Source organism: Jaculus jaculus, chromosome 10 (assembly GCF_020740685.1).
Source record: "Jaculus jaculus isolate mJacJac1 chromosome 10, mJacJac1.mat.Y.cur, whole genome shotgun sequence".
NCBI lineage: Eukaryota > Metazoa > Chordata > Mammalia > Rodentia > Dipodidae > Jaculus > Jaculus jaculus.
Window position 1 is genome coordinate 37,587,802 of NC_059111.1, and position 26,677 is coordinate 37,614,478.

At 42.1% G+C, this 26,677-nt stretch overlaps 1 protein-coding gene across 1 annotated transcript in view; it reads left to right on the forward strand.

Annotated features, from left to right (window-relative positions):
• Positions 1 to 14,587, forward strand: part of Impg1 (interphotoreceptor matrix proteoglycan 1) — a 124,537-nt gene extending 109,950 nt beyond the window's left edge. The window contains exon 15 of the mRNA XM_045160049.1: positions 14,400 to 14,587. Within this exon, the coding sequence (XP_045015984.1) occupies positions 14,400 to 14,587 (188 nt within the window). The remainder of the gene's footprint in view (positions 1 to 14,399) is intronic.
• Positions 14,588 to 26,677: the final 12,090 nt, after the last annotated feature.

A 26,677-nucleotide genomic window follows, 5' to 3' on the forward strand; every position in this document is an offset into this window, starting at 1 on the left:
GTCAAATAATCAAAATAATAAATATATCAAAAAAAGGAAAACCTGACCTTCCACTTCAGTCTAATTCTACGTGAATTCTGTTAAAGTCTACATTTTATCAAATGAAATTTTCTATATTTTACCATATTCTTAGAATGGGGTGTTATTCATTCTCAGAAGTCCAAAACTTCCAAATGTCTCCTTTATACACCCTAGTATGGTCTCCCTAGCTGCAACCGTCCAAGAGTTCTCCTTCCACACAAGTCTCCCATTTGCCTCCCGTGCCCTGAGCACTACTGGCCCCTTACCTCCTAGGATGGCCATTCCAGGGACTCCATTCTCTTCTCAGTAGGGAACCCCAACCCTGTGAGCATGCCACAGACATTTCACCCTGTTCAATTCCATCCTAGAGTTTTCACATCTGTAGCACTCCATGGAGCTTCGTTTATTTCTCTTAAAGATTGATACTTGTTTATTTGCAAGCAGAGCCAAGGGGCGGGGGGGAGACAGAAAGATCAAGAGAATGAATGGGTACACCAGGGCCTCTAGCCATTGCAAATAAACAGGTGCCACTTTTTGCATCCAGGTTTATGTGGGTATTGGGAAATTGAACCTGGGTTGTTAGGCATTGCAGGCAAGTGCCTTAACCACTGAGCCATCTCTCAAGCCCGCCCATGGAGCTTCCTTAAGGAGTCCACCCCCAAGTAGAAGCTAACCCTAACCCACCCAATCTGAGTCCCTCCCTGCTGCAGGCCCACTTTCCACACCTCCCAAGACCCTAGGACACTTGGACCAATTCAGCAGCGCAGATATTAACTGACTGTTGAGAAATTTTTCAACTTCACAACCACAGCTTTCATTCACTCACACAAGGAAGAACTGCTGGTTTCCTACCGTATTTTGTGGTGGATGTTGTAAGAAAGTGGAAATGAAACCAGTATTTCATATTGCCTCTCCTAGTAAATCAGAAAGGGCTCCCATTAATAGATCAGACAATTCCACAAATGTGTATTGAGCTCCAATCACATGCAGGATGCAGTGCTATGAGACCTATCACAGAATAAGCATACTCTTAACCTAACCTTCCAGCAATATGCCATAAGCAACATATTTTGAGTCACAGCAAAACAAGGAAGCAATGAAACTAACTTACACACAAACCATAACATATTCTCTCGCATGCGCGTGTGTGCACTGTGTGTGTGTGTGTGTGTGTGTGTGTGTGTGTGTGTGTGCGCGCGCGCGCGCGCGCATGTATATTTATGGACATGCCATGGAGTTCAGAGGGCAACTTCAAGGTGTCTGCTCTCCACCTTTGAGTGCTACCGCCAGACTGCTGGCCCTGTGGCCTTGGATTCTACTGGCTCTACCTCCATTGCCACAGAGACACTGGGATCACCAGTGGGTGTGCCACTTCACATCCACTTTGCATCAAGGCTTGGGTGCTAGGGAAATGATTTCCTGGCTGAAAGGCTTTACAAGCAAGCACAGTTAACTGCTGAGCCATCTCCCCTGATCTTGCATTTTCTTTTAATTACTTAATTCCCTACACCAGTATGGGGACAGGCATGTTGGCTATCCATCCAGCCGTCCAACCACTCTGCTATCTCCATGGAGCACCCAGAATGGGGAATTTATAATTGAGCTAGTAACACACTGGTGATGACTTCGTTTAAGTATTTCATTTTATAGAAGGGAAAAGGGAGGTCCAAAAATGTCAACTTAATAAAACCACTTACAATTGTGGGACCCATGCTTCCCTCCCCCTGAGGCACTTCAGCATTCACTGAAGGTACGGCCAGGCCCACCGCATCCTCAGGACCAAGGGAAACAAGCCCAATGGGCCTGTGTGGGAGGAGTGAGCCACAAGCTACCTCTCAGGTAACTCCTCAGTAGAGAAACATATTCACTTTACTAATCACTGAGCCCCAAGTGCTAAGCCAAAGCAAGGAAACGGGGTATGGGGCCACATTAGGTCCTTTTACCTTCATGAATAAAAATAAATAAATAAATAAATAAAATGTGTTGAATTACAACATAAAAATGAATGGATATGAAGCTGAATAGTATCTGGTCTGAATTATATTTCTGTTATGAATTTGAAGGTGTTTAGCTTCGTGGATCCCTAAAAGTACGAAGGCACTAGGCATCCAGCTGATGCCCTCGGCCTTGCTGGGTGCTCGGGTGGCCTGGCTGTGGAGGACCAGCTGGTGCGCTGAGCCAGATAATCAGCCCAGCTGGGGTTCCGGCGCGTGTTCGATGCGCGGTCTGCGGCTCTGGGCCCGGAGCCCAGCACTGCCTTGATGCAGTGAGAAAAGATGGCCCGGGAGTGTCCGCCACTTCTCCCCAGCCCGCCGGGCCGCTCTCAGGGGTCAGCGCGAAGCTAGCAGGACCCTGGAGCCGCTCCAAGCCCGCGTCCCGCTGCACTCTGATCAAAGTTCACAGCTCCGACCGCAACCATTTTTTTGCAATTGAGCGCCACCTAGCGATCATCTTGTTGCATCGCCTTAGGAAAACTGCCACCCCAAAAGCCCCTGGCCAAACCAAAGCAAGCTTGATTTGATCCCAGCTGGACTCTTGTGCTTGGATCCCTACCAAAGAAGACGCTTTGCTTTCTGTGCATTGTTTTAGTGAGTGGAGATAGCGCAGGGACATGACAGAATAATAAATGTTGAGCAGAGGCAGGCAATCCATACGAGGCAAGGGCACCCTGGAGTTGGTAGGATGAAGTGGGAGACCCACAGAGATGGGAAAGCTGATTTTCAGGCTTGGCAGGCCTAAGTGCATTAGAGAACAGAAACGGAAGTGGCAAAGAGTCTCGGCCATCAAGGGCTTAAGATCTCCGTGAACCCACAAACTTTTTGCTTGCAAGGACCTATATCTTTTAAAGTTTCCCTGTAAAACACCAGTCTTCCTCGCAGCAGGGAACATTCAAGTGCATGTTGGCCACAGGATGGAGAGCTGAGAATCACCTCTTCAGGTAGTCAATAGGGAATGCTTCTCATAACCTTTGAAAAGTATAAGACATGAAAGGGGCTGGGGAGATGGCTCAGTGGTAAAGCACTTGCCACACAAGCCTGACAACCCAATTTCAAATCCCTGCCATCCCCACATAAAGCCAGATGCAAGCTTGAGCTCACTGATGGTTCAGCCAGCCTGAACAACACAGTGGTGAATCACCGGACCCTGCCTCAAGGTGGAAGGAGCTCTACACTCAAGGTTGTCGTCTGACCTCCACATGTATGCTGTAACGTGCATGTCTAACATTCACATGTGAACGTGCACATCAGACACATATCACATATTCCTATGCATAGTTTTAAGAAGACATTACTTAAGCAAATACAGTACCATTCATAAAATGTGTTTACAGCAGAAATCTCAGCTGATGCAGACATCTCCAAGTTTCCAAGTTGTAGATAGCTCACATGTTCCAAGCCATGTTTAATGCTTTCACATTGGAACAGTAGAAAGGAAAAAATCTGAGCCAACTGTTATGTCTAGCTCTGCTTTCTACAAAACAGGTCCCACCTCATGAGAAAGCGTGGAGGTGCTGTGAGCTTCTGCTTTGCTGGGAGAGCCTTTGAAAAATATCAGATGGGGGATGATGCGCACCTGTAATCATCACGAGGGGCTGCGGTCAACACCAGTCTGGGTACACAGGAAGAGAGGGAAGGAGAGAAAATATGCATTTATAAGATTGTTAGAAATATTAATGAAGACCCGTGTTGATAGTGTTTGGCTCCAAATACAGAGGGTTCTTCATAAATACGAGCTTCTTGTCACTATAAATCATTGCTATTTCCTCTCCTGAGGTAGTTGAGCCTTAGGGTCATGATCCCTGGGGACATTTTCGGAACACGTTCTGAAACTGGAAGGTAGGCGTGCTGCGCCTGTACAGAGAATGAATCCATGTGGGATGTTAAGCACTAAGCTAGATTCCTCAGGGTGCCAGGTCAGAACTTCCCCCCAGCTGCTAATTAGCAACTACTGGCGCTCCACTCATTGGTGCCAAGGGTCCTGAGCTGCTGTGTTGAGAGATTGCCATGTTCTCACTGCAGAAGAACTATTCACATGGGTTAAAGATAGAAAATTAAGTCATCTCGCCATCAAGCAATTACAGTAAGCTCAGAGGATTACCCAAAACACAGTAGGCATTTATTGACAGTGGTACAGGATCTCGGGAACTCCTTTCTAGTATCAACAGAAACATAATCTGGCGGCTCACTCAGAGATGCTGGCAGTAGGTGCTGTACAGCCTACACTACACAGTGAGTTCTAGGCTATCCTGGGCTACCATGGGATTCTCCCTCAAAAAAAAAATCTCATAAGTCTCATTTTCTGCTCTCCTTTCATAGACCATCTTCAGACAGTGAATTTTAGGTTGTTATTATAATGTATATATAAGAGCAAAAGATAGGAAGTTCAGACCAATGTTTTATCCAAATATCAAGGATTATATTAAGGAAGAGATAAGCAGTTGTATGTCCTGTTTATGACTGAGCCCATCCTTCTGAATGACAAATATGACAAAAACTAGCACCAGTGTAAGTGGCTGGGAGAATGGCTCCATGGATAAAGTGCTTGCTACTGAACTCTGAGTACCCAAGTTCAATCTCCAGACTCCCAAATAAAAAGCTGGAAGCTATGGCAGCCTTCTGTAACCCCAAGGCAATGATGGCAAGATGGGAGGCACACAGGAAAATTTCCCAGAACCTTGGAAGCTCTCCCTGAGCATAACAAGAGCATGCTGCTCTTACAGCAGAACAAGAGAAACCCTACCTCAAAGGATGTAGGAGGGGAAGGGACACCCACAAAGTTGTTCCCTAACCTGCACATACCTGTACATACACACACATGCACATGTGTACTTAAAAAAAAAACTTAGCCGGGCATGGTGGTTGCACACCTTTAACCCCAGCACTCAGGAGGCAGAGGTAGGAGGATTGTGTGAGTTTGAGGCCACCCTGAGACCATAGTGAATTCCAGGTCAGCATGAACTGGAGTGAGACCTACCTCGAAAAATATAAAAACTAAAGTGTTGGGGAAATGGTTCAACAAGTAAGAGTGTAAGATCCTTCCAGGGCCCGACTTGCCTATGGCTTGCCTGTGCATACACCACACAGTCACCAGAAACTAAGAAATCAAGGAGGGTTGCTGGTAGCCAGTCTGACTGAAAATGGCAGCTCTGGTTCAGTAAGAGACTCAAGTGGATGAGTGACAGCAGACTCCCAACATGCTCCTCTGACTTCTGCTTGCGTGAGTGTGTGCATGAGACATGCACAGTACATGCACACATTGTTGCAGGAATTTCCTGAATAAGACTCGGAGCTGTTTGGACTGAGGAGAGGAAGATTTATTCATGCTAGCAGACTGACACCCACATCACTCTGTAATGGCGTCAGCCCAGAGCTTAGGCAAGAGGGGCTTTTTATATCTCTCTTCTCACAAGTAAACAAGGTTACAGAAGCAAACATGGCATGAGAAGGCAGCTACATAGCTTAAATTTCATGTGATTTCTGGTCTAGTCAGCCCAGAACTATCAGTAACTCGTAGCGTGGGCAGAGAACTTATCTTCTTTCTCTGGTTGTTCCTTGTGGGCAAGAAACTTATCTCTCAGCTCTCTGGTCTCTCCCTGCAGGTGGCTCAAAGGTGACCAGGGGCTTATTTCTGCTCTCTGTGCATAACTTCTGGCCAGTTGGGGGGCTTTGTAACCCAGTACAAGTTTTCTTTTAATATTACTATTTTCTGCTAGATCTCCTCCTCTTTATCTTCATAAGCCCTTATGACTCTTCTAATGGGATCCTCTTATACTGGCGAATGACTTGTAGTCTTACTGCCTCGGACTAATTCCTGATGAACTGAGTCAAGATGTTAATCAGGCAGAGGCCAAATGGTAAAGTCAAGAGGACTTCAACCAAGGGCTCAGCCAGGGTACCAGCCAAGGGCCCCAGGACCTCCAGGTACTCTGCCTATAAGACATTCCAGCTCTCTCCCAGACCTTAATTCTTTCCAGGAATTCTCTGGCATTTTCTCTTACTACTCCTGACTGATTTACATAAAAACAACATTCTTCCCCTAGGAAAACACAAATACCCCCTTTCTCTGCCTTCATCAGATCTAGTCCCCTGTGGTTCTGCAGCACGACTGAGGCCAAGAAATCTACATGGTTTTGCAGGGTAACTGTACTTTGCTGGACTAGGCTGAGGTCCTCTTCAATCTGATTACGTAGTTGACTGTGTGGCACCTGTTGAAGCCCTATAACAATCACCCCAGTGGCCACTGTCCCTGTTAAGGCCATGCTCAGGAGGTTGGGGAGCAGGACTGGGCTTCTCTTCTGTCTGGAGTGGATAGATAGGTATTGAGAGACCTCATTTCCTGGGAATATTTCTAAATCAGAGGTCAAGAAGATTAGGGTGCAGTCACCCCCTGGGAAGCAAGTATAAATACCATTGACAGGCAAAATAGGTACCATCTGGGGCTCTGGTCCTGAGAGCCAGCCTGGTGCAGTTGTCCTTTTCTCCTACACAGTTTTCTTCCCCCAGAGTCTGTACTAGGGTCCCTGCCACAAGGCGCCACCTTTGGCAGCTGGATTATCTCAGGTCATGTTGAATAGAGTTAAGTTGATAGTTCCTAGCACAGTGTAGGTCATCTGGCTAGCTCTTAAGCAGATCCAACAATCTTTCCCAAGTTTTGGGTCCGCTTGTCTTAACAACTCATGGCTGAAGTTTGCCAGTTGAAGCATTTTTATCAGGGGAGCATCTGGGTTGAACCTAGGAGGGTTATATTCCTCTCATCAGTTCCTGGGTTGGGGTTTGGTTGAGGGGCCCCAGGATCCAGTGTGACTCTGCTCACAGGTAGCAACACATTGGCAGGCCTGATGATTAGCCTAAGTGTGACCAGTGGGTTAGCTCCCTGCCAATGGCTTTTGAGACACTGACCCATCCCAAAGTTTCAAGAGCCCCATTGTTGGGATCTCTCTATAGTCAGTTCCCAATTTACTCCTTACTTTTTTCCTAGCTCAGGACAGGCATTTTTACCAGCCTCTGAGACTCCTTGCCCTTTTATAGGGGCTCCTTTCCAAGCCCCTGGAGTGGCAACTTCTACACAGGACCTTCTAAGATATGACCAGTATGCTCCACCCCTGTCCACAGTTTTCAGCATTCCTTGGTATGCACCCATAGGCCACATAGCTCAAGTCATCTCCTGTGTGTCCATAGTAGTAATTTGGGCAGGGGTCCACACTGCAACACTTCTGAGGTGAGGTGGGGAAGATTATCATCTTGTCAGATCCCCCTGAGAAACACCACCTGAAAGAGATGAGACAGGGGCCCTGAAGGAGGCAGTTAGGCTTGTTGAACAAAACCAGTCCCTGGTACAGGGATATGCCTCCCAGACTAGCTTATGAGTCTAAGGCACCAGCAGCAGGGCTGAGTGGAGATTGTTCATCCAGTTCAGGTTCAGGATCAGCAAGGTCATCCACAGCAGGACTGGATTCCCAAGGGTCAACTCCAGGTCGTCTGGACAAGGTCAGAGTCAGAGGCTGGTCCAGGTGCAGTTCCGGTCTCCACTCCTGACTTGGATCTGCAGCAGCTTTGGCGTGGGTGTGGTGTATCCATGGCATGACACCTGCAACTTTAAGAACTGAAGGAGTGGTTAGTGTAACTTAATATGGCCCCTCCCAGCTTGGGTCCAGGCTTCTCCTCACAGCGACCTTGATCCAGACTTAATCTCCCAGGTTCCAGGAGTGAAGGGGATGTTGAGGTACGGAGGGAGGAGGGAAATTTAAGCGTCCAGCTATCTCCTTTGCAGTGTTAACCAAGTCTTTTAGAAACTGCTGGAGGTGGGTTTGTCCATACTCCCAGAGGTCACCAGAGTCCCTTGTGAGCTTAGCAGTGAACTATTTCTATGGTCTTGGGGGCCCAGACTGCCTCCAGAATTTGGAGGAACTAGTCGGTGTTTTTAATTTTCTTTCCCTCTGAGGTTAATAGTCTTCTCTTCTTGTAAATGGCTCCATGGGTATGAAACATGGTAAACGCATACCTGGAGTCAGTGTAGATCGTAGCCGCTTCCCTTATGCAAGCAGGGGGTCCCTGGTGAGTGTATGCAACTCAGCCTTTTGAGCTGGCCAATCTTTGGGGAGTCTCCCTCCTCCAAGATTTCCTTACCAGTAACTACCACATACCCAATGAGGCATTCCCACTTGTGTAAACTTCAGCTCCCATCAGTGATGAGTTCTAAATCTGAGTTAGGGAGTGGTTCATCTTTCAAATCAGGCCAGAAAGAAAAGATTTCTTCCAACATCTCTTCACAAGAATGGAGAGTCTCCCCTCCTCTTCTGGGAGGTACACTGCTGCATTTGGGGATGGACTGCCTTTATCTGTACCCAGGGATTCTCTCCCACCATACCCTGATATTGGGCCACTCGCTCCCCAGTTATCCAGTGGCTAGCTGTCCCACTGAGTAGGGAAGTGACACAGTGGGAACTCTGACTGTAATAATCCATCCCAATGTCAGTTTGTCTGCTTTCTGTACCAGCAGTCCAGTAGCTGCTAGTGAGAGGAAGCAGGCTGGCCATCCTGCCGCCACAGAGTCCAGCCATTTGGACAAATATGCCACTGACCTATTTCATGGTCCCCTTTTCTAGGTCAGCTCCCCATCCCGACTCTCTTCTTTTCGAGCACATACAGGATGGAAGGCTGGTGGCATCTGGGAGGGCTAGGTTAGGTACTTTAGTCAATCTTTTTTAAATTAATATTTCATTCATTTATTTGAGAGAGAGAGACAGAAAGAGAGAGAATGGTTGCAATTCCAGGGTCTTCTGCCAGGAGGTGGGGAAGAGGACTGCTGATCCCTGGCCAGGGCACCCTAATGGAGGAGTGAGATGAAGAATTGGAAGCGGCCAACAGAAATAGGTAGGAAACGTGGGACAGGTACTACAGAAAGGAGCTGGCACGGACTGATCCCTGCAAGAGGAATCCCTGATCCTTGATGCGATTCTGACAGCCCTCTTTCCTCCAAGTAAACCAATGTTGCTCCAGTCTTCGTATCTAGCTAGATCAGGATTATTAATAGGACTAAATAGGATATTGTTTAAACTCAAAATGGCTGAATGTGGATGGCTCCATGGCCATGAGGCTACAGAGTCCGATGGGGCCCTCACCTGTAGCTCTGCTGGTGAGTTCTGTTGTTTCACCTCAACTGGCATTCATCTCCCCATAATAGGAATCTCTCACCAGGTGCGGAGTTTATATGTGCCACCGTCAGGGGTAAGACCCCTTATATTGCTGTGAGGACACTGGCCAGGGAAGGAGAGTCTCAGGACCCTCCACCCACCCCTTTCACCCCAGACACATATAAAATGGGCTCCTCCCAGTTGAAGCACTGGTCGATGCTCCAGACTATGTTAGGCAATTTCAAGGAAGGATATTCTGGAAATTACAGTATTAAGCTGAAATCATCAAAGTTAAAAGACTTATTGTGAAGTTGATTGGCCATTGTTTGGTGTGGAGTGGCCACCAGAAGGCACCCTAGAGCTGATTGCCATCTGCAGTGAGAGAAGTTTGCACCACCAGCGACCTGGGCCATCCTGATCAGTTCCCATGCATTGACTGCTGGCATGCACTGTTTTTTGCCCAACTAAGTAGCTATGCTTCCATGTACAAAGAAAATCAGCTGCACTTGTGGCCACTTGAACCACCAAACCAGAACAGAAACCCCCTAGACTCATCAGGCCCCTGAACAGGACATCCAGCCTCCCCCTATCAGAGGACTTGAGGGCAAACAGGCATGATCTGAGCAACATTCAACCTCACGCTCCACTTCCTCACCTTGCAAAATGAGCCAAGTTAGCCTAAAAACGTTCTCTAAAATACCTTCTAGCTCTAAAATTCTATGTGAAATGTACTTTTTAAACCTATTAAAATAAATACATAAAGCAACCAACCAGTCAGTCTGAAATTCTCAGTGCTGAAAGTTTTAAAAGGCCGTGTTGACATTTGTAGAATGAGTGGATGTTGCCTTAGTAGCTGTGAAGGCACCTATCACAAACACAACCTAAGCTTCAATGTGATGTGTCTTTCTCTAGGGATGCGTCCTGAACAAATAGGTGGGAAGACCAAGTAATTTACAAGCCAACTGCATTCACGCTTCAAATGTCTGGTTCTGGACCTCCCACACTGGGGAAACTGGGTGTTCTAACACTGGATGCAGACCCCTGTTCTTGGGGTGTTGCTCTAACACTGTGACTTTGCTAATGCATGGACCACCACACCTGGCAAGACTAAAGAACATTGTGGTTCTCATACCTTCGCCGTTTGTCCTCAGAGGAAAAGAAACTGCTTTCAGTCAGCTTTCCCAGTTAAATCTACATCTCCATTATAGAGAGAGAAAGTGAGCTTGGCTGTTCCCAGCTGGCCTGGTTTCAAGTTACTTCCTAAACTGCCAGCGACATGAAATCACCTGAGCTGTCAGTGTGAATTTGATTTATTGCCTCCCAGTCACATGCATCCCTTAGCATGGCAGGCTTTCAGAACTACCTACCACATATGTTGGCATATGGGACTTGAAATCTCACAGAAATACAACTTCACACAAAATTTTTGTTGCTTTACCTTACTGGGTTACCCATTGTTGTTAAGGATAGGTTCTTGTCCAAAAGTTAGGCTGGTCATGCTGATCTCCCTCACTGAGCCCCAAGGAGCCAGAGGAGAGAGGTGAATTCTATGTATGCCCTCCCTGCTCTGCAAACCTGGGGGGTCGGGGGAAGCTGCCATGTTGTCTGCTTGAAGAATCACAATAGACACAAGTGAAGAGGAGTAAAAGTGAAAGGTAAATGAGTGGTGCTGGAGAGAGCAATGGGGAAAGACTATTCAGTTTATTTTGTAGAATATAAATCTTTTTGGAGGTGGTGGTCTCCCTGTGTTTCCAAAACAGGTCTCAAAGTCCTGGGTGTAAGCAATCCTCATGGGTAATGGTGAATGCCACCCCATCTTTTTTTTTTTTTTTTTGAGGTAGGGATCTCACTCTAGCCCAGGCTGATCCAGAATTCATAGCATAGTCTCAGGGTGCCCTCGAATGCACAGTGATCTTCCTACCTCTGCCTCCCTAGTGCTGGGCTTAAAGGCTTGGTGGGCCCAGGTCTTTTATTTTTATTTTTTACATATTTTTATTTATTTTCAAGCAGAGGGAGATAGAAAAGAGACAGAGAGAATGGGTGCACCAGGGCCTCCAGACATTACAAATTCCAGGTGCATGCACCACATTATACAACTGGCTTTACATAGGTAGTAGGGAATTGAACCTAGGTAGTTAGGTTGTGCAGAGAAGTGCCTTAAGTCCTCTTATTTTTATTTTTGATTATCATATAATAATTCCACATATTTATGAGACCCAACATGCTGTTTCAACATATGTATATATACATTTTGTAGTGATCAAGATAAGTAAGATATCTGTATCCATTACTTCCTCATTTCTGTGAACAAATGCCCAACCAGAAGCAATTTATGGAAGGAAAAGGGTTTACTTTAATGTACAGTTTTGAGGGGAAGTTTTATGGCAGGGAAGGTATGGCAGGCCAAAGCAGAAAGCCAATATTGCATTGATGAAGGAAGCAGAGGAGAAAGAACAGACAGGCTGGACTGTAACCCCTCAAGTTCATCCCCAGTGACCTACTTCCTTCAGACCTCCTAAAGGTTCCACAGCCTTCTCAAACAGTTCCACTAGCTGCGATACCAAGTGTTCCAACAAATGAACCCATGAGGGACATTTTACATTCAAACCACAATATCCACTTCTTTAAATATTCATTTTTCCTTGTGATAAGAACATTTGGAACTTTCTTTTAGCTATTTCAAAATACAGAATGCACCAGGTATGGTGGTACACAACTTTAATCCCAGCACTCGGGAGGCTGAGGTAGAAGGATTACTATGAGTTCAAGGCCGGCCTAAAACCACATAGTGAATTCCACATCAGCCTGGGCTAGAGTGAGACCCTATCTCAAACCATCCCCCCAAAAAAATTCATAATGCATTATTATTAATTATTGTCACACAGCTCTGTAATAGAACATATAGAATTTACTCTTCCTATCTGACAGTAACTTTGCACCCAGGAACTAACCTCTACCCAGCCCTCCTATTATTCACAAAATCTGATAACTACCTGTGTCTTCTAAAAATCAATGAGATGTACACTTTTTAGATTCCATTTGAATGAGATCAAACAGTGATTTTCTGTGCTTGGTTCATTTCACTTAGCATAATGTGCTCCAGGCTCATCCAGGTTTTGGAAAATTAAAAGGATTTCATCTTGTTATGGCTGAATAGTATGAATAACATTCTACTGTGTGTGTGTGTGCCTCTGTGTATGTGTCTCACAATTCCTTTAACCATTCATTAGTTGACAGACACTTATGTTGTTCCCATCTCTTGGCTATTGTGAATAGTGCTGCAATGAACATGGAAGTTCAAATATCCATTCAATATATTGATTTCATCTCCTTTGGAAATATACTCAGTAATGGGAATGCTGAATCATCTGGTAGTTCTATTTTTTATATATTTTATTTTTATTTATTTATTTGACAGAGAAAAAGAGAGAGAGAGAGAGAATGGGTGTGCCAGGGCCTCCAGCCTCTGCAAACAAACTCCAGACACATGTGCCCCCTTGTACATCTAGCTAATGTGGGTCCTGGGGGATTCGTGGGTCCTTTGGTTTTGCAGGCAAGTGCCTTAACCACTAAGGCATCCCTCCAGCCCTGGTAGTTCAATTTTTAATTTTCTGAAGTACCTCCATATTGTTTTCCCTAATAACTATATAAATTTACATTCTCATCAATAGTCATATAACATTTTATTTTTGACACTTTCATCCATTTACATAATGTATTTTGATTGTATTCGTCCCTATTATCCTTTCTTATCTCCCTCCCACTCTTGCTAAATCCCTTCTTCTTCTTAACTCACCCCTTCCTATTGTCATGTCAAGCATGTGTGCATGCATGCATGTTAAATTAAGGTTGCCTGCATGGTCGTGGCTAGGGGGTTATTTTCTAGAGTATGGGCAATTTACCAGTGGCTAAACTATTGAAGAGCAATCATTAACTGCCAATAGCTCCTCTGAGAAGAGTGGGATTATAAGCCCCTCTCCCATCCATGGGGAAAATTATAGCTGCTGTGAATTCCTACAGTCTTAGGGAACTCCACACAGCACTTTTCAAAAGTCAGCAAGCCTCTTTTTATTATTTATAGTAAACATCAAATGCTGCTGAATTAGAGTTCTATATTGGAAATATTGGACCAGAGGTTCTCAGATATCATCCTCATTCTAATCATAAAAATAAATTAGTTCTAATTCCCTATCTTCTAAAGCACAAATCTGACCATATGCTTTCCTTTCTCAAAATCCCTGTGGCTAGCCAGTAGCATGCTTGGCATGGTTGAGGTGGTAATAGGAAGGAGTTAAAAAGTGTCCCAAGTCTTTGGTATGTCATGCAGAAGTTCATCCTTTCCTGCCCTGTCCCTTTCAGTTCACAAGCTCCTCCTTCTTCCTAGGAGTCTCCCCAGCTCTCTCTGCAACCAGATCTGTCACTGCAGCCACACAAACTGGGAACACCTTTCCAGTCATGCACATACAAATGCAGCTTATTTTAAGCCCTCAGTTCAAAGCTACCCCTACACTGTGGTTTCAACTCTAAACTCAACAGACTAGTGGAGGACTACAAACTGGGGTCCTTAAGTATAATTAACTGTGTGCCTTACTTCCCAAGACTTCTTCAAAGAATGGATTTACATATAGGTGTCTGTGCCCTAGTTCCTTGAACATAATAGATGAACAATGATGTGACTAAACAGGAAGCCCTTCCAGAACAGAAAGAACAATGACCTGATGACTGACATGGGTCTGCCACCAGCACTTAAGGACTCTGGCCGTTGGCTTTTTTGGTGAGAACTCACTGTCAGCTACCTGTAAGAACAAGAGAGGGCTAAAAGGGGATCATGTCTTCCCAGAGGGAAATATTCTGACATGACCTTGATCTGTAAGCTGCCTCCTAAAGGAATATGTGTTAGCAAGTCCTCTAGATGACACCACCATACTCTAAAGTCTGTACCCAAATGTAGTTGGAACTAAATATATTATCACCTTGTCCACAAATTCCTTTTCAAAGCTACCAAGTGCAGTTCTCTTGTCACTGCAGCACAATCACCACTGCCAAGCAACCCACTCAAAACAGTGTGATGGATGGGCTGGAGAGATGGCTTAGCATTTAAGGTTCTTGCTTGCAAAGGCAAAGGACCAAGGTGGATTCCCCAGGGCCCACATAAGCCTGATGCACAAGGCGGCTCATTGAGTCTGGAGTTTGTTTGCAGGAGTGTAGTCATCCACGACTCATCAAATCTGCCCGTCTCTTGCAGCTGACCGAGCAGATCCCTGCAAATTCTTGGCCTGCAGTGAATTTGCCCAGTGTGTAAAGAATGAGCAGACAGAGGAACCCGAGTGCCGCTGCAGACACATGGAGAGCCCGGGAGCTGTGGGCCCTGGCCTTTGTGCTCCTGGACAGGCATGTGAGGCCAGCCATGGAAAGATAGCCCCATGCAGGTAGGTCAAACACATTGCCAACATCACAGTCCCAAGACTCCATTACTTACTCTACCCAGAAACCTATTCTTAGAGTGGATTCTGGTGGAACTCTAGACCAAGACCAAAGCTGAAAGTTTGTTTAGGATTTTACAGGTTAAGGTATGTATATATGAGACAGAGTAAGACAATTCATTGATAAAGGATTATGTCTTTTAATGTGTCACACTTCTTAAATGTAACATTTCTTGATGCATACTTAACTAACATTTAAGAAGTCAAACAAAAATGCTACAATTGCAGTGTTGTGATTGTAGTTAACAAAAATAAAATCATTTTGGGATGGAGCTTGAGATGGTTCAACCATTAAGGTGCTTTCCTGCAACTAACGACCAGAGTTTGATTCCCTAGTACCCACATAAAGTCAGATACACAAAGTGGCGCATGTGTCTGGAGTTCCTTTGCAGCGGCTAAAGACCCTGGCACACCCCTTTCTCTCTCTCTGTGCAAACAAATAAGTAAATAAAACCATTTTGACTACTGGTTTAAAAACAAATCCTACAGTGCTTTAAAGCTGTATTTCTCAAACAGAAAGCGTAGGAACCCATATGTTGCTAGCCTACTGGTGGCTTGACTGAGCGGGGCGGGCCAGGGTGAGGCGCACTGTGGGACTCCTATGACAGAGCCCTGTCTAGGCTTTTTTGAAAGTGTGCCCATTAGTTCAGTAGGAGAACAAGAAAGGACTCTATCAAAATACTTGGTTTACTACCTTAATTAATGCAAGATTGTGTAAAAGTAGGGGCATTTCTGTTTATAATCGCAATAGCTTTCATCATGAGAAAGCTAAAAAATTATGGTAAGAAGTGATGCATCACATCGATTCCTACCATCTTTTGTGTCACATATAGAATTGGTTCTAAGAATTTTCGAATGGAAATGGAATCAGACTGGCTTGTTATTTTTATATTGAGAATGTGATATTTAATGAGACCAGTAACAAAGCAGTAACATTAGAAACTAACACCATCCCAAATTTAATTATTTTCATTCATTTCAAAACCCATATAAGAGCTGGATGGATGGCTTAGGGGTTAAGGCATTTGCCTGCAAAACCAAAGGACCCAGGTTCAATTTCCCAGGTGCATCTGGAGTTTGCAGTGGCTAGAGGCCCTGGTATGCCCATTCTCTCTCTCTCTCTCTCTCTCTCTCTCTCTCTCTCTCTCTCTCTCTCTCTTTTTCTGACTCAAATAAATAAATAAATAAAACCTTAAAAGATTTTTAAAGCCATATAAATATATATGTGTGTATATATACATACATATGTCATATGTAAATGTTTATCATATATATGTATATGTATTACATTTGCACAATATGACAGCTATGATAAAGTTTAAAGATTAAACAGAGTAAGAGATTAACAATAACAACTAATTACAAAACAAAGCAATCATAACAATATAGTGTTACTAATGTCATATGAATGTGACTACTCCTTCAAAATGTTCTTTTACTGTAATCAGCCTGCTTGTGATTCGGTGAGATGAGTAAGGAAGGAAGGTGAGTGGTGCAGGCATTGTGAAGATATAGGACTGGGCATAGGATGAGCGGAATGTGAGCACTGAGATACTTGCACTGACAGTTGACCTGGTAAGCAACGTGGCTTCCAAGTAACCAGCGGGAGGGGAGTATATGCAGCATGGATACTCTGACAAAAGAATGACTCACACCCAGGGCAGGATGGAGTGGGACGGTGCAGTGTCATAATGCTACTTAGATGACCATGAGATTTGAAAACTGTAATGCTTTTCATTTCTCTGATTTTACATTTACTGTGGTCACAGTGTACCATAGGTAAGTAAAAGTGTGGCGAGCAGCTAGGAGAGCCACCAAACTGCTTCTCCCACACACCTCTGGGCACCTGCAGTGGGAGGATGTATATTGTCTGTTCGGCTGTGTTGCACAACATTTTACCATAACCTTCTTTCTGTGAGCTTCTCTTTAAGTTAGAGTGGCGAGCTTGGTGTTTCTGGTGTCTTGAGTGCACATTTTACCTGAGCCACAACCTAAGGACAGAAGGAAGGCAGGGTGAGGAGTTAATGCATCTTGGCAAGCTTTTTTTCTCACTTTTCTTCCATCTGGAAAATGAGCTGATGGAAGGAGGATCTCCCTGGAGACCCTTCCCATTGTCATCTATTTCCTTCACAAAGCATGTCATAAATGTTATTTGAACATTACTACATAAATAAGCATTATGCAAACATTGTTATTTTTTTCTTTTTTCGTTTTATGTTTTAAAAGTTTTTATTTATTTAATTGCATGTGGGGGGAGGGGGTGCCAGGGCCTCTTGTCAGTGTAAATGAACATTGGACACTTGTGCCATTTTTTTTGCATCCAACTGACATGGGTGGTTTGGGAACTAAACATGGACCAGCAGGCTTTGCAAGCAAGTGCGTCTAATTGCTGTGCCATCTTCCCAACCTTACATTTTATGTTTTAATTGACAAGTTTTATACTTGTATGTAATGTATCTTAAATATAATCCCCTCCCATTACCTTCTCTTATCCTCCTTCCCAACCTTCTTCCATTGAATACCTTATTACCAACCAGTCTATCTTCTACTTTGACATGTTTTTTCACTTTTTATTCATCACATACATGTATGTCATATATATGTTGTACTCTTTTACTTCCTTACTCCTGCTCTCATTAATTTGGGGGACCTACTCAGTGAGGTTATGGTATTCATTGTGGGGTCCAGAGGCCTCAGTTAGTCTCTTTGGGGTAGGGGCAGAACCATGCCTCAGGGTATTCCCACCCACCTACACTGTGGCTACGATGTTCCCTGAGCCAAGACAGGGCTGTGGGCAGTATAACTGAGTGTTGAATTCTCTGTAGCCTCTGGAATTCTACTTTGATAGGTTTTGATTAATCACAGTGTCTGCTTGGACATCTTTTTTTCCTTGTGTATATATGTGTCCCACTGAGCTCAGTTAGAGTTGCCAGTAGGAGCACGGGCGGGAGCTTACTTGCCAGAGCAAATATACCATACCACTGTCTGCACCAGTGAAGAAATAGTGTCCCACTCCACTTCAGCCATTAACTGCTAATAACTACTTATGGAGGGATGGGGGCCTTATGACCTCCTCAGTTATCCATGAGAAAATGTTGACAGACCCAATATTGTGCAGGCAACAATGTTCACCATGAGGTCAAGACCACCTCATGTCTGGAAGACAGCCTTCCACAAGTTACCGCCCATCTTCTGGCTCTTACAGTCTTTCAGCCTCACCTTCCACAGTGCTCCCTGAGCCTTGGAAGGAGCAACATAGGTACCTCATTTAGCTCTGAGCACACTGATGTCCACAATGGCTACATCAGTTTACATGCCCCTCAACAGTGACTCTTTCCCCACACTCTTTCTAGCATTCATTAGCATTTGATTTTTTGATGATAGCTATTCTGACATCAGAAAGAGGGACCCTCAGAGTAGTCTTAATTTCCATTTCCTTGATGGCTAAGATGTTAAAAACACTTTTAAGGATATTTGTCAAGGACTGGAGAGATGGCTTAGCAGGTAAGGCAATTGCCTGCAAAACCTGAGAGAGGAACTTCAAAGTACTTTAACTTTCCATTTCCCTGATTGCTAAGATTTTAAATAGTTTAAAAAATATTTACCAAAGGCAGGAGAGATGGCTTAGCAGGTAAGGTGCTTGCCTACAAGACCTAAGGATCCAGGTTTGATTCCTCAGTGCCCATGTAAGGCCAGATGCATAAAGTGATACATGCATCTGGAGTTTGTTTGCAGTGGTAAAAGGCCCTGGTGTGCCTATTCTCTCTCTCTCTCTCTTTCTCTCTCCATCTATCTATCTATTTCTTTATCTTTGCCTCTCAAATAAATTTTTTAATGTGTCATTTGTGCTTCTTTTGAGAACTCTCTGTTCATTTCCATACTTCATTTCATGGTAGAGTTATTTCAATTTCTTAGTTAGGTTTATTCCAACGTATTTTTTGAGGTAATCGTAAATAGTAGTTTCCCTGATTTTATCTTCAGCATGTTTGATATATTATATAGGAAAGCTAATGATTTCTCTGTGTTAATTTAATCCTACTATTTTGTTTTAGTCTATAGTTAGGAGATTGTTTTAACTGCTGCAATCTTCTTGCTTGTTATAGGTCCCCTAAATGATTTGTCTTATTCTGGTTTACTTTTGGTAAGTCATATGTGCCTATAAATTTATCCACTTTAGTGGGCTCTAGTTTTTAAGGAATGTTCATTTGATTTTCTGAACTTCATAGATATCTGTTTTAATGATCTTCATTTTATCTTTAATTTTATTAAATTGGGTCTTCCCTATATTTTTTGGTAGTTCCACTAAGGACTTATCATATCAATCTTGTGTAACCTTTCAAAGAACAAACTATTTATTTCATTGACCATATTTTGTCTGTTTGCTTCTATTTCATTAACTTCTATAGTGATTTCATTGTTCCTTCCCATCTACTGGTTTTTGATTTAGCATGTTCTTTTTCCATGAACCTAGGTTGTATTATTAAGTTTTATATTTGAGATCTGTCTCATTTCTTTTTTTATTTTGAGAGAGAGAGAATGGGTGTGCCAGGGCCTTCAGCCACTGTGAATGGACTCCAGACGCTTAACTCCACTCTCCATCATATCCCCTCCCCCTCTCAATCAGTCTCTCTTTTATTCTGATGCCATGATCTTTTCCTCCTATTATTATGGTCTTCTGTAGGTAGTGTCAGACACTGTGAGGTCATGGATATCCAGGCCATATTGTGTCTGGGGGGAGCATGTTGTAAGGAGTCCTACCCTTCCTTATGCTCTTAAATTCTCTCCACCACCTCTTCCACAATGGACCCTGAGCCTTGGAAGGTGTAAGAGAGTTGTTTCAGTGCTAAGCACTCCTCTGTCACTTCTCGGGGCCATGGTGTCTTTTGAGTCATGTCAAGGTCACTGCCATCTGAAAAGACAAGTTTCTCTAAACAAAAGCGAGAGTAGCATTAATATATGGATGTTAACATTAAGAAAAGTGCTTTCTGGGAAGTTTGGTGAGTATAGCATATACATTTAGTCACAGACACCAGCAGATGTTACACCCTAGGGCTCATGCTACTCTGTTGTAGGTTTTCAGTATCACACATGTATTCTTCCCATGGAGAGGGCCACCCTTCCAATTAGAGAGTGGTTGGTTTCCCCCATAACAGATATGCCACTATTGCACCTGTTGGCTCATTTGTCCTGGCTGGCCAAATTTAAGGCTTGCACTGTCAAATATCTTCACTGGTAATTTCTCTCTCTCCCATTGAACTGCATGCAGTGTGGCTTTTGCCAGCTTTCTGTCAACTGGTCTACATGGAAGAGGTTTTCAGCTCAGCTCCAGCAAGATTCCTCAGTGACCTTGCAGCCCAAGTATGTGTAGTCTTCAGCAATAGGGTCTTTCCATCTATTCCTGGTGGGAAACCAAGAGCCTATGCAATAGCCTGTAATGTTTTGGTGTTATCAGGGACATCCCTGGCCAAGAACTCACTGGAAGGTATCCCATCCCTGGCACTGAAATTTTTCTAGTAACAATCTATAACTTCTGGGTGTCCCATTGCTCAAAAAAAGTAAGTTTCCATGTGACATATTTATAGTGGCTTATATTTGTCTAGCCCTCCCCCACACCTTTCCTTTATTCTCTTCCCCTGACCTCACTTAGGCCTTTCCTCCTACATTAATCTGTTCTTTTACTTACATATATATAAACCATCCTATTAGGTCCCCTTCCCTCCCTTTCTATTTCCTTTATATCCCATTTGTATCTTACTGGCCTCTCCTACTGAGCTTTATTCCAATTCACATAGAATTCCAATCATTTCTATCTAGAATCCACATATGAGAAAGAACCTGTGACATTTGGGTTTCTGAAGCTGAGTTACCTCACTAAGTATAATCCCTTCCAGATCCAACAATTTTCCTGAAAATTCATGATTCATTTTTCTTTCCTGCTGAGTAGAACTCTTATTGTATAAATGTGGTGGATCTTCATTATACACTCATCAGTTGATGGACATCTAGGCTGGTTCCATTTTCCAGCTATTGTTAATAGAACAGCAATAAACATGGTTGAGCAAGTATCTCTAAGGTAGTAAGAGGAGTCCTTAGGATATATGCCTAGGAGAGGTATAGCTGGGTCATATGGTAGATCTATTTTTAGCTGTCTCAGGAACCTCCACACTGATTTCCACAATGGCTCTACCAGATTACATTCCCAAAAAACAGTGTAGAAGGGCTCCTCTTTTTCTGCATCCTCAGCAGAATTTATTGTCATTAGTTTTCATGCTGGTAACCCTTCTGACAGGAGTGAGATGGAATCTCAAGGTAGTTTTAATTTGCATTTCCCTGATGGCTAGGGATGTAGAACATTTTTTAGATGTTTATATGCCATCTGTATTTCTTCTTTTGAAAATTCTGTATGTAGTTCTATAGCCCATTTTTAAATTGGGTTGCTTGATCTCTTATTATTTAGTTTTTTTAGTTCATTGTATATCCTGGATATTAATCCTCTGTCAGATATACAGCTGGCAAAGATTGTTTCCCATTTTGTAGGTTGCCTCTTTGCTATATTAACAGTGTCCTTTGCTGTACAAAAGCTTTGTAATTTCATGAGGTCTCAGCAGTTGATCAGTGGTTTTATTTCCTGAGCAATTAGGGTTATATTCAAAAAGTCTTTGCCAAAACCAGTATGTTCAAGGGTTTGCCCTACTTTTGCCTCTAGCAGTTTCAGAGTTTCAGGTCTAATATTAAGATCTCTGCTCCATTTGGACTTAATTCTGATTCAGAGAGAGATAAGGATCTATTTTCATCCTTCTGCAGATACATATTGAGTTTTCCCAACACCATTTGGGTATTTTTGGCATTTTTTTTTCAAAGATCAGGTGGCTATAGCTACCCAGACTTACATGTGGGTATTCTGTTCTGTTCCATTGATCTACATGTCTGTTTTGTGCCAGTACCATGCTATTTTTGTTACTATGGTTCTATAATATAGGGTAAAATCAAGTATGGTGATACCACCAGCCTTATTTTTGTTGTTCAATATTATTTATGATATTTGAGGCTTTTTATGCTTCCAAATGAATTTTAGGATTTTTTTTTCTATTTCCATGAGGAATGCCATTGGAATTTTAATGGGGATTGCATTAAATATGTAGATTGCTTTTGGTAATATTGCCATTTTCATAATATTGATTCTTCCAATCCAAGAACAAGGATGTCTTTCTATTTCCTATTGTCCTCTGCAATTTCTGTCTTGAGTGTTTTGAGGTTTTCATTGTAGAGATCCATCACTTCCTTGGTTAGGTTTATTCCAAGGTATTTTATTTTATTTTTTGGAAACATTGTGGATGGGAGTGATTCTCTGATTACATCCTCTGTGTGTTTGTTGTTAGCATATAGGAAAGCTACTGATTTCTATGTGTTTATTTTATATCCTGTTACATTGCTATAAGTGTTTATCAGCTCTAACAGTTTGCTGGTAGAGTCTTTAAGATCCCTTAAATATAGAATCAAATCATCTACAAACACTGATAACTTGATCTCTTCCTTTCCAATTTGTATCCATTTTATGTGTGTCTTTTGGCTTATTGCTTTGGATAAAACTTCCAGTACCATATTAAATAAAAGTGGGACAGTGAACACATTTGTCTTGATCCTGATTTTAGTGGGAAAGCTTCAAGTTTTTCTCCATTTAGTATTATTTTGGCTATAGGTTTGTCATAAATAGCCATGGTTATGTTGAGATATGTTCCTTCCATTCCCAGTTTCTGTATGACTTTTATGATGAAGGGATGATGAATTTTGTCAAATGCTTTTCTGTCATCTAATTAGATGATCATATGATTTTTGTCCTTCAGCCCATTTATATAATGTATTATACTTATCAAATTGCATATGTTGAACCATCCCTGCATCTCTTGGATAAAGTATACTTGGTCAGGGTGAATGATCTTTCTGATATATTCTTGTATTGTTTGCCAATATTTTGTTAAGAATTTTTGCATCTATGTTCATGAGGGAGATTGGTCTGTAATTTTCTTTTTTTGTTCTATCTTTGTCTGGTTTTGGTATCAGGGTGATCCTGGCTTCATGAAAGGAGTTTGGTAGAATTCTTTTCCTTTTCTATTTTATGGAAAAGTTTGAGAAGCAGTAGTGTTAATTCTTCCATGAAGGTCTGGTAAAATTCACCAGTGAATCCATCTGGGTGTGGACTTTTTTTAAAAAAAAATGTTTTTGTTTATTTTTCTTTATTTACTCTAGAGAGGTAGACAGACAGAGAAAGAACGGGCTCTTCAGGGCCTCCATACACTGCAAATAAACTCCAGATGCATGTGCCACCTTGTGTATCTGGCTTATATGGGTACTGGAGAATCAAGCCTTGAATTAGGGTCCTTAGGCTTCACAGGCAAGTGCTTAAATGCTAAGCCATCTCTCCAACCCCTGGACTTTTTTATTGGGAGGTTTCTCATAATTGCTTGGATCTCCATACTTGTTATAGGTCTATTTAAGTGTTTTATCTCATCTTAATTTAATTTTAGTAAGTCATATACATCAAGGAAATGATCCATTTCTTTCAGATTTTCAAACTTAGTGGAGAATATATTCTTATAGTATATCCCTATGATTTAAAAAAAATGTCTCTGGTATCTGTTACAGTGGGCCTTTTGTCTCTAATTTTTATTAATTTGTATCTCTTCTTTCTTTTGGTCAGATTTGCTAAGGGTTTATCCATCTTGTTTATCCTTTCAAGGAACCAACATTTTGTTTCATTGATTCTTTGGATTTTTTGTTTCTATTTCATTAATTTCTACCCAAATCTTCATTATTTCTTCCTGTCTGAATTTTGGTTTGCTTTGTGCCTTTTTTCCCAAGGCCTTAAGGTGAGCCATTAAGTTGTTTACTTGCAACCTTTCTAATTTCTTAATAATGGCACTTAAATCTATAAGTTTCCCTCTTAGGACCGCCTTCATTGTGTCCCAAAGGTTTAGGTATGTTGTGTTCACATTGATATTTCATTCTACGAATTTTTTATTTCCTTCTTGATTTATCCACTGGCCTATTCGTCATGTAGTAGTGCAATGTTTATTTTCCATGATTTTGTCTATGCTCTATAGCTTTTCTTGCTATTGATTTGTAGTTTAATTGCATTGTGATCAGATAGAGTGCAAGGAATTATTTCAATTTTCTTGTATTTGTTAAGATTGGCTTTGTGTCCTAATATATGGTCCATTTTACAGAATGTTCCATGTGCTGCTGAAAAGAATGTGTATTCTGTAACATTTGGATGAAATTCCTGTAGATATCTGTTAGGCACATTTGTTCTGTGACCTCATTTAATGCAGATGCATCTCTGTTTATTTTTTGCTGGGATGACCTGTCAACTAATGAGAGTGGGGTGTTGAAGTCACCCACTACAACTGTGTTTGGTGTTATATGTGACCTTAGTTCTACCAGTGTTTGTTTGATGAAACTGGGAACACCTATGTTAGGTGTATATGTGTTTAGGATTGTAATATCCTCTTGGTGGAGTGTTCCTTTAATTTATATAAAGTGCCCTTTTTTTCTTTCCTAACTAATGTTGGTATGAGGCCTATCCTGTCAGATATAGGGTAACAAAACCTGCTTGTTTTCTAGGCCCATTTGCTTGAAACACCATTTTCCAACCTTTTACCCTAAGATAGTGTCCGTATTTTATGAAAATATGGGCTTCTTGGAGGCAACAAATTGAAGGATCCTGCTTTATACGAGTCTGCAAACCTGTGTCTTTTGGTTAGGAAATTGAGGCCATTGATATTAAGAGTTATTATTGAGGAGTGTGTATTTATTTTTGCTGTTTTTCTTGAAATTCTTCCAGTTTTACCTTTGCTCTCTTGTATTAACTAGTATTTGAGTATGGTTTATTTTTTCCAGGTTCCTTATGTGTGTGCCTTTCTTTCTCTTTGGCATGGAGGATCCTTTCAAGTATTTTCTGTAGAGCTGGTTTGGTCTTCATATATTCCTTTAGTCTGCTTTTTTGTAGAATGTCCTTACTTCTCCATCTACTTGAATGGATAGCTTTGCAAGATAAAGTCATCTTGGTTTGACATTTGTTAGCTTTCAGAATTTGTAATATATCATTCCAAGTCCTTCTGGCTTTTAAAGTTTGTGTTGAGTAATAGGCTGTTATCCTGATAGCCTTGCCTTTGTTTTTTAATTAATTATTTATTAGAGACAGAGAGAGAGACTGAGAAAGAAAGAGAGAATGGGCACACTAGGGCCTCTAGCCACTGCAAATGAACTCCAGACATATGCACCACCATGTGCATCTGGCTTATGTGGGACCTGGAGAATTGAACCTGGGTCCTTAGGCTTGCAGGTAAATGCCTTAACCACTAAGCCGTCTCTCCAGCCCCAGGCTTGCCTTTGTATGTGACTTGATTTTTCTCTCTAACTGCTTTCAATATATTTTCTTTGGTTTGTGTGTTTTGTAGTGTAATTATGATGGTGAGAGGTACTTTCCTGACTTTTGTCTGTTAGGCATTCTGTAGGCTTCCTGTATCTGTACTGGCATCACTTCCCTACTTGGGGGAAGTTTTCTTCTATGATTTCGTTGAAAATACCTGTTATGCCTTTGTAGTAAAATTCTTCTCCTTCCACTCTGCCCTGAATTCTTATGTTTGATCTTTTCGTAGTGTCCTGATTTTCCCATTCATGCTTTCCTATGTTTGTCTTTCTCTTTGTTGTACTGTATTAGATCTGCCACCTGGTCTTCTAGTTTAGATTTTCTGTCCTCTCCTTGATCCATTTTATTGGTAAGACTTTCTACAGATTTTTCTATTTGACTTACTGTTTTTAATTTTAGTATTTCTGATTGGTATTTTTCATTATTTCTATTTCTTTACTCATGTCTTGCAATGACCTCCTTATTTCATTAAGTTGGTTTCCTGTGTTCTCCTTCAAGACTTTTTTTTTTCTTTTTTTTTTTAATTTAATTTATTAGTTTTCATTTCAGTGAATACAGGCAGTTTGGTACCATTATTTAGGCTCATCTGTGATCTACCCCCTCCCATTAGACCCTCCTTGTTAATGAAAATGGGTCGTGCATTGTGGAGTTAGTCCCCAGTTATTAGTATGATAAATGTCTCTGCAAATCATGACCCAACATATTTCTTGGAACATAATCACTTTTTGTCAGGCATTTCATCTAAATCAGTCTCACTGGAGGTTATTTCTGATGGATTTATTATTTTGGTGAAATTGTATTTTCTTTATTTTTTGTATTCCTATATTTTAATATAGACATTTTGGCATCTTGAGTTAATTTGATGCTTGGATTTTCTAATTATCTGCAGTGCTCTTAGCCATATAAGCCTGACTTTATATATTTTCAGTGTAGGAGTTTAGGGTGCCAGGTGTAATTCTTATACTCCAAGAGAAACAGCAGAAGTGACCCTAGGTGTTGAGTTTGCTTGCTAACCAAGTATTATAATAGACTTGGTGAAACAAATTACTCCCAAATTCTAAAATTCAACTGAGCAATATAGACATTTAATCAAAACCAGTACAGAGTATTTATACATATGTGAGGATTAAACTAAACAAATGAGCTACTAAAGCCAAAGTCCCTAAGGGTGTGTGTTGCCCTAAACCCTTAATCCTGTCAACTAGGAGGTTGAGATTTTTAGTCTGAAACAGGTTCCAAATCAGCCTGGGGCCAGTCAGCCCCTGCCCCCAATAATAACAGAAGAAAAAGACAAATGCCCTAAAAATTAGAAAACATCAAAGGCAACAATAGTCAACACCAAAATACAGCTTGAGAAGGGTAAAGCCAATCAAGAATATATCATTCTGCATAAGGGAGAGCATGCATCTGGGGTTCATTTGCAGTGACTGGAGGCCCGGCGTGCCCATTCTCTCTCTCCCTCCCTCCCTCCCTCCCTCCCTCCCTCCCTCCCTCCCTCCCTCCCTCCCTCTCTCTCTCTCTCACTCTCTCTCTCTCTCTCTGCCTCTCTCTCTCTGTGTGTCACTCTCAAATAAATAAATAAAAATTTTTAAAAAAAAATTTTAAAAATAT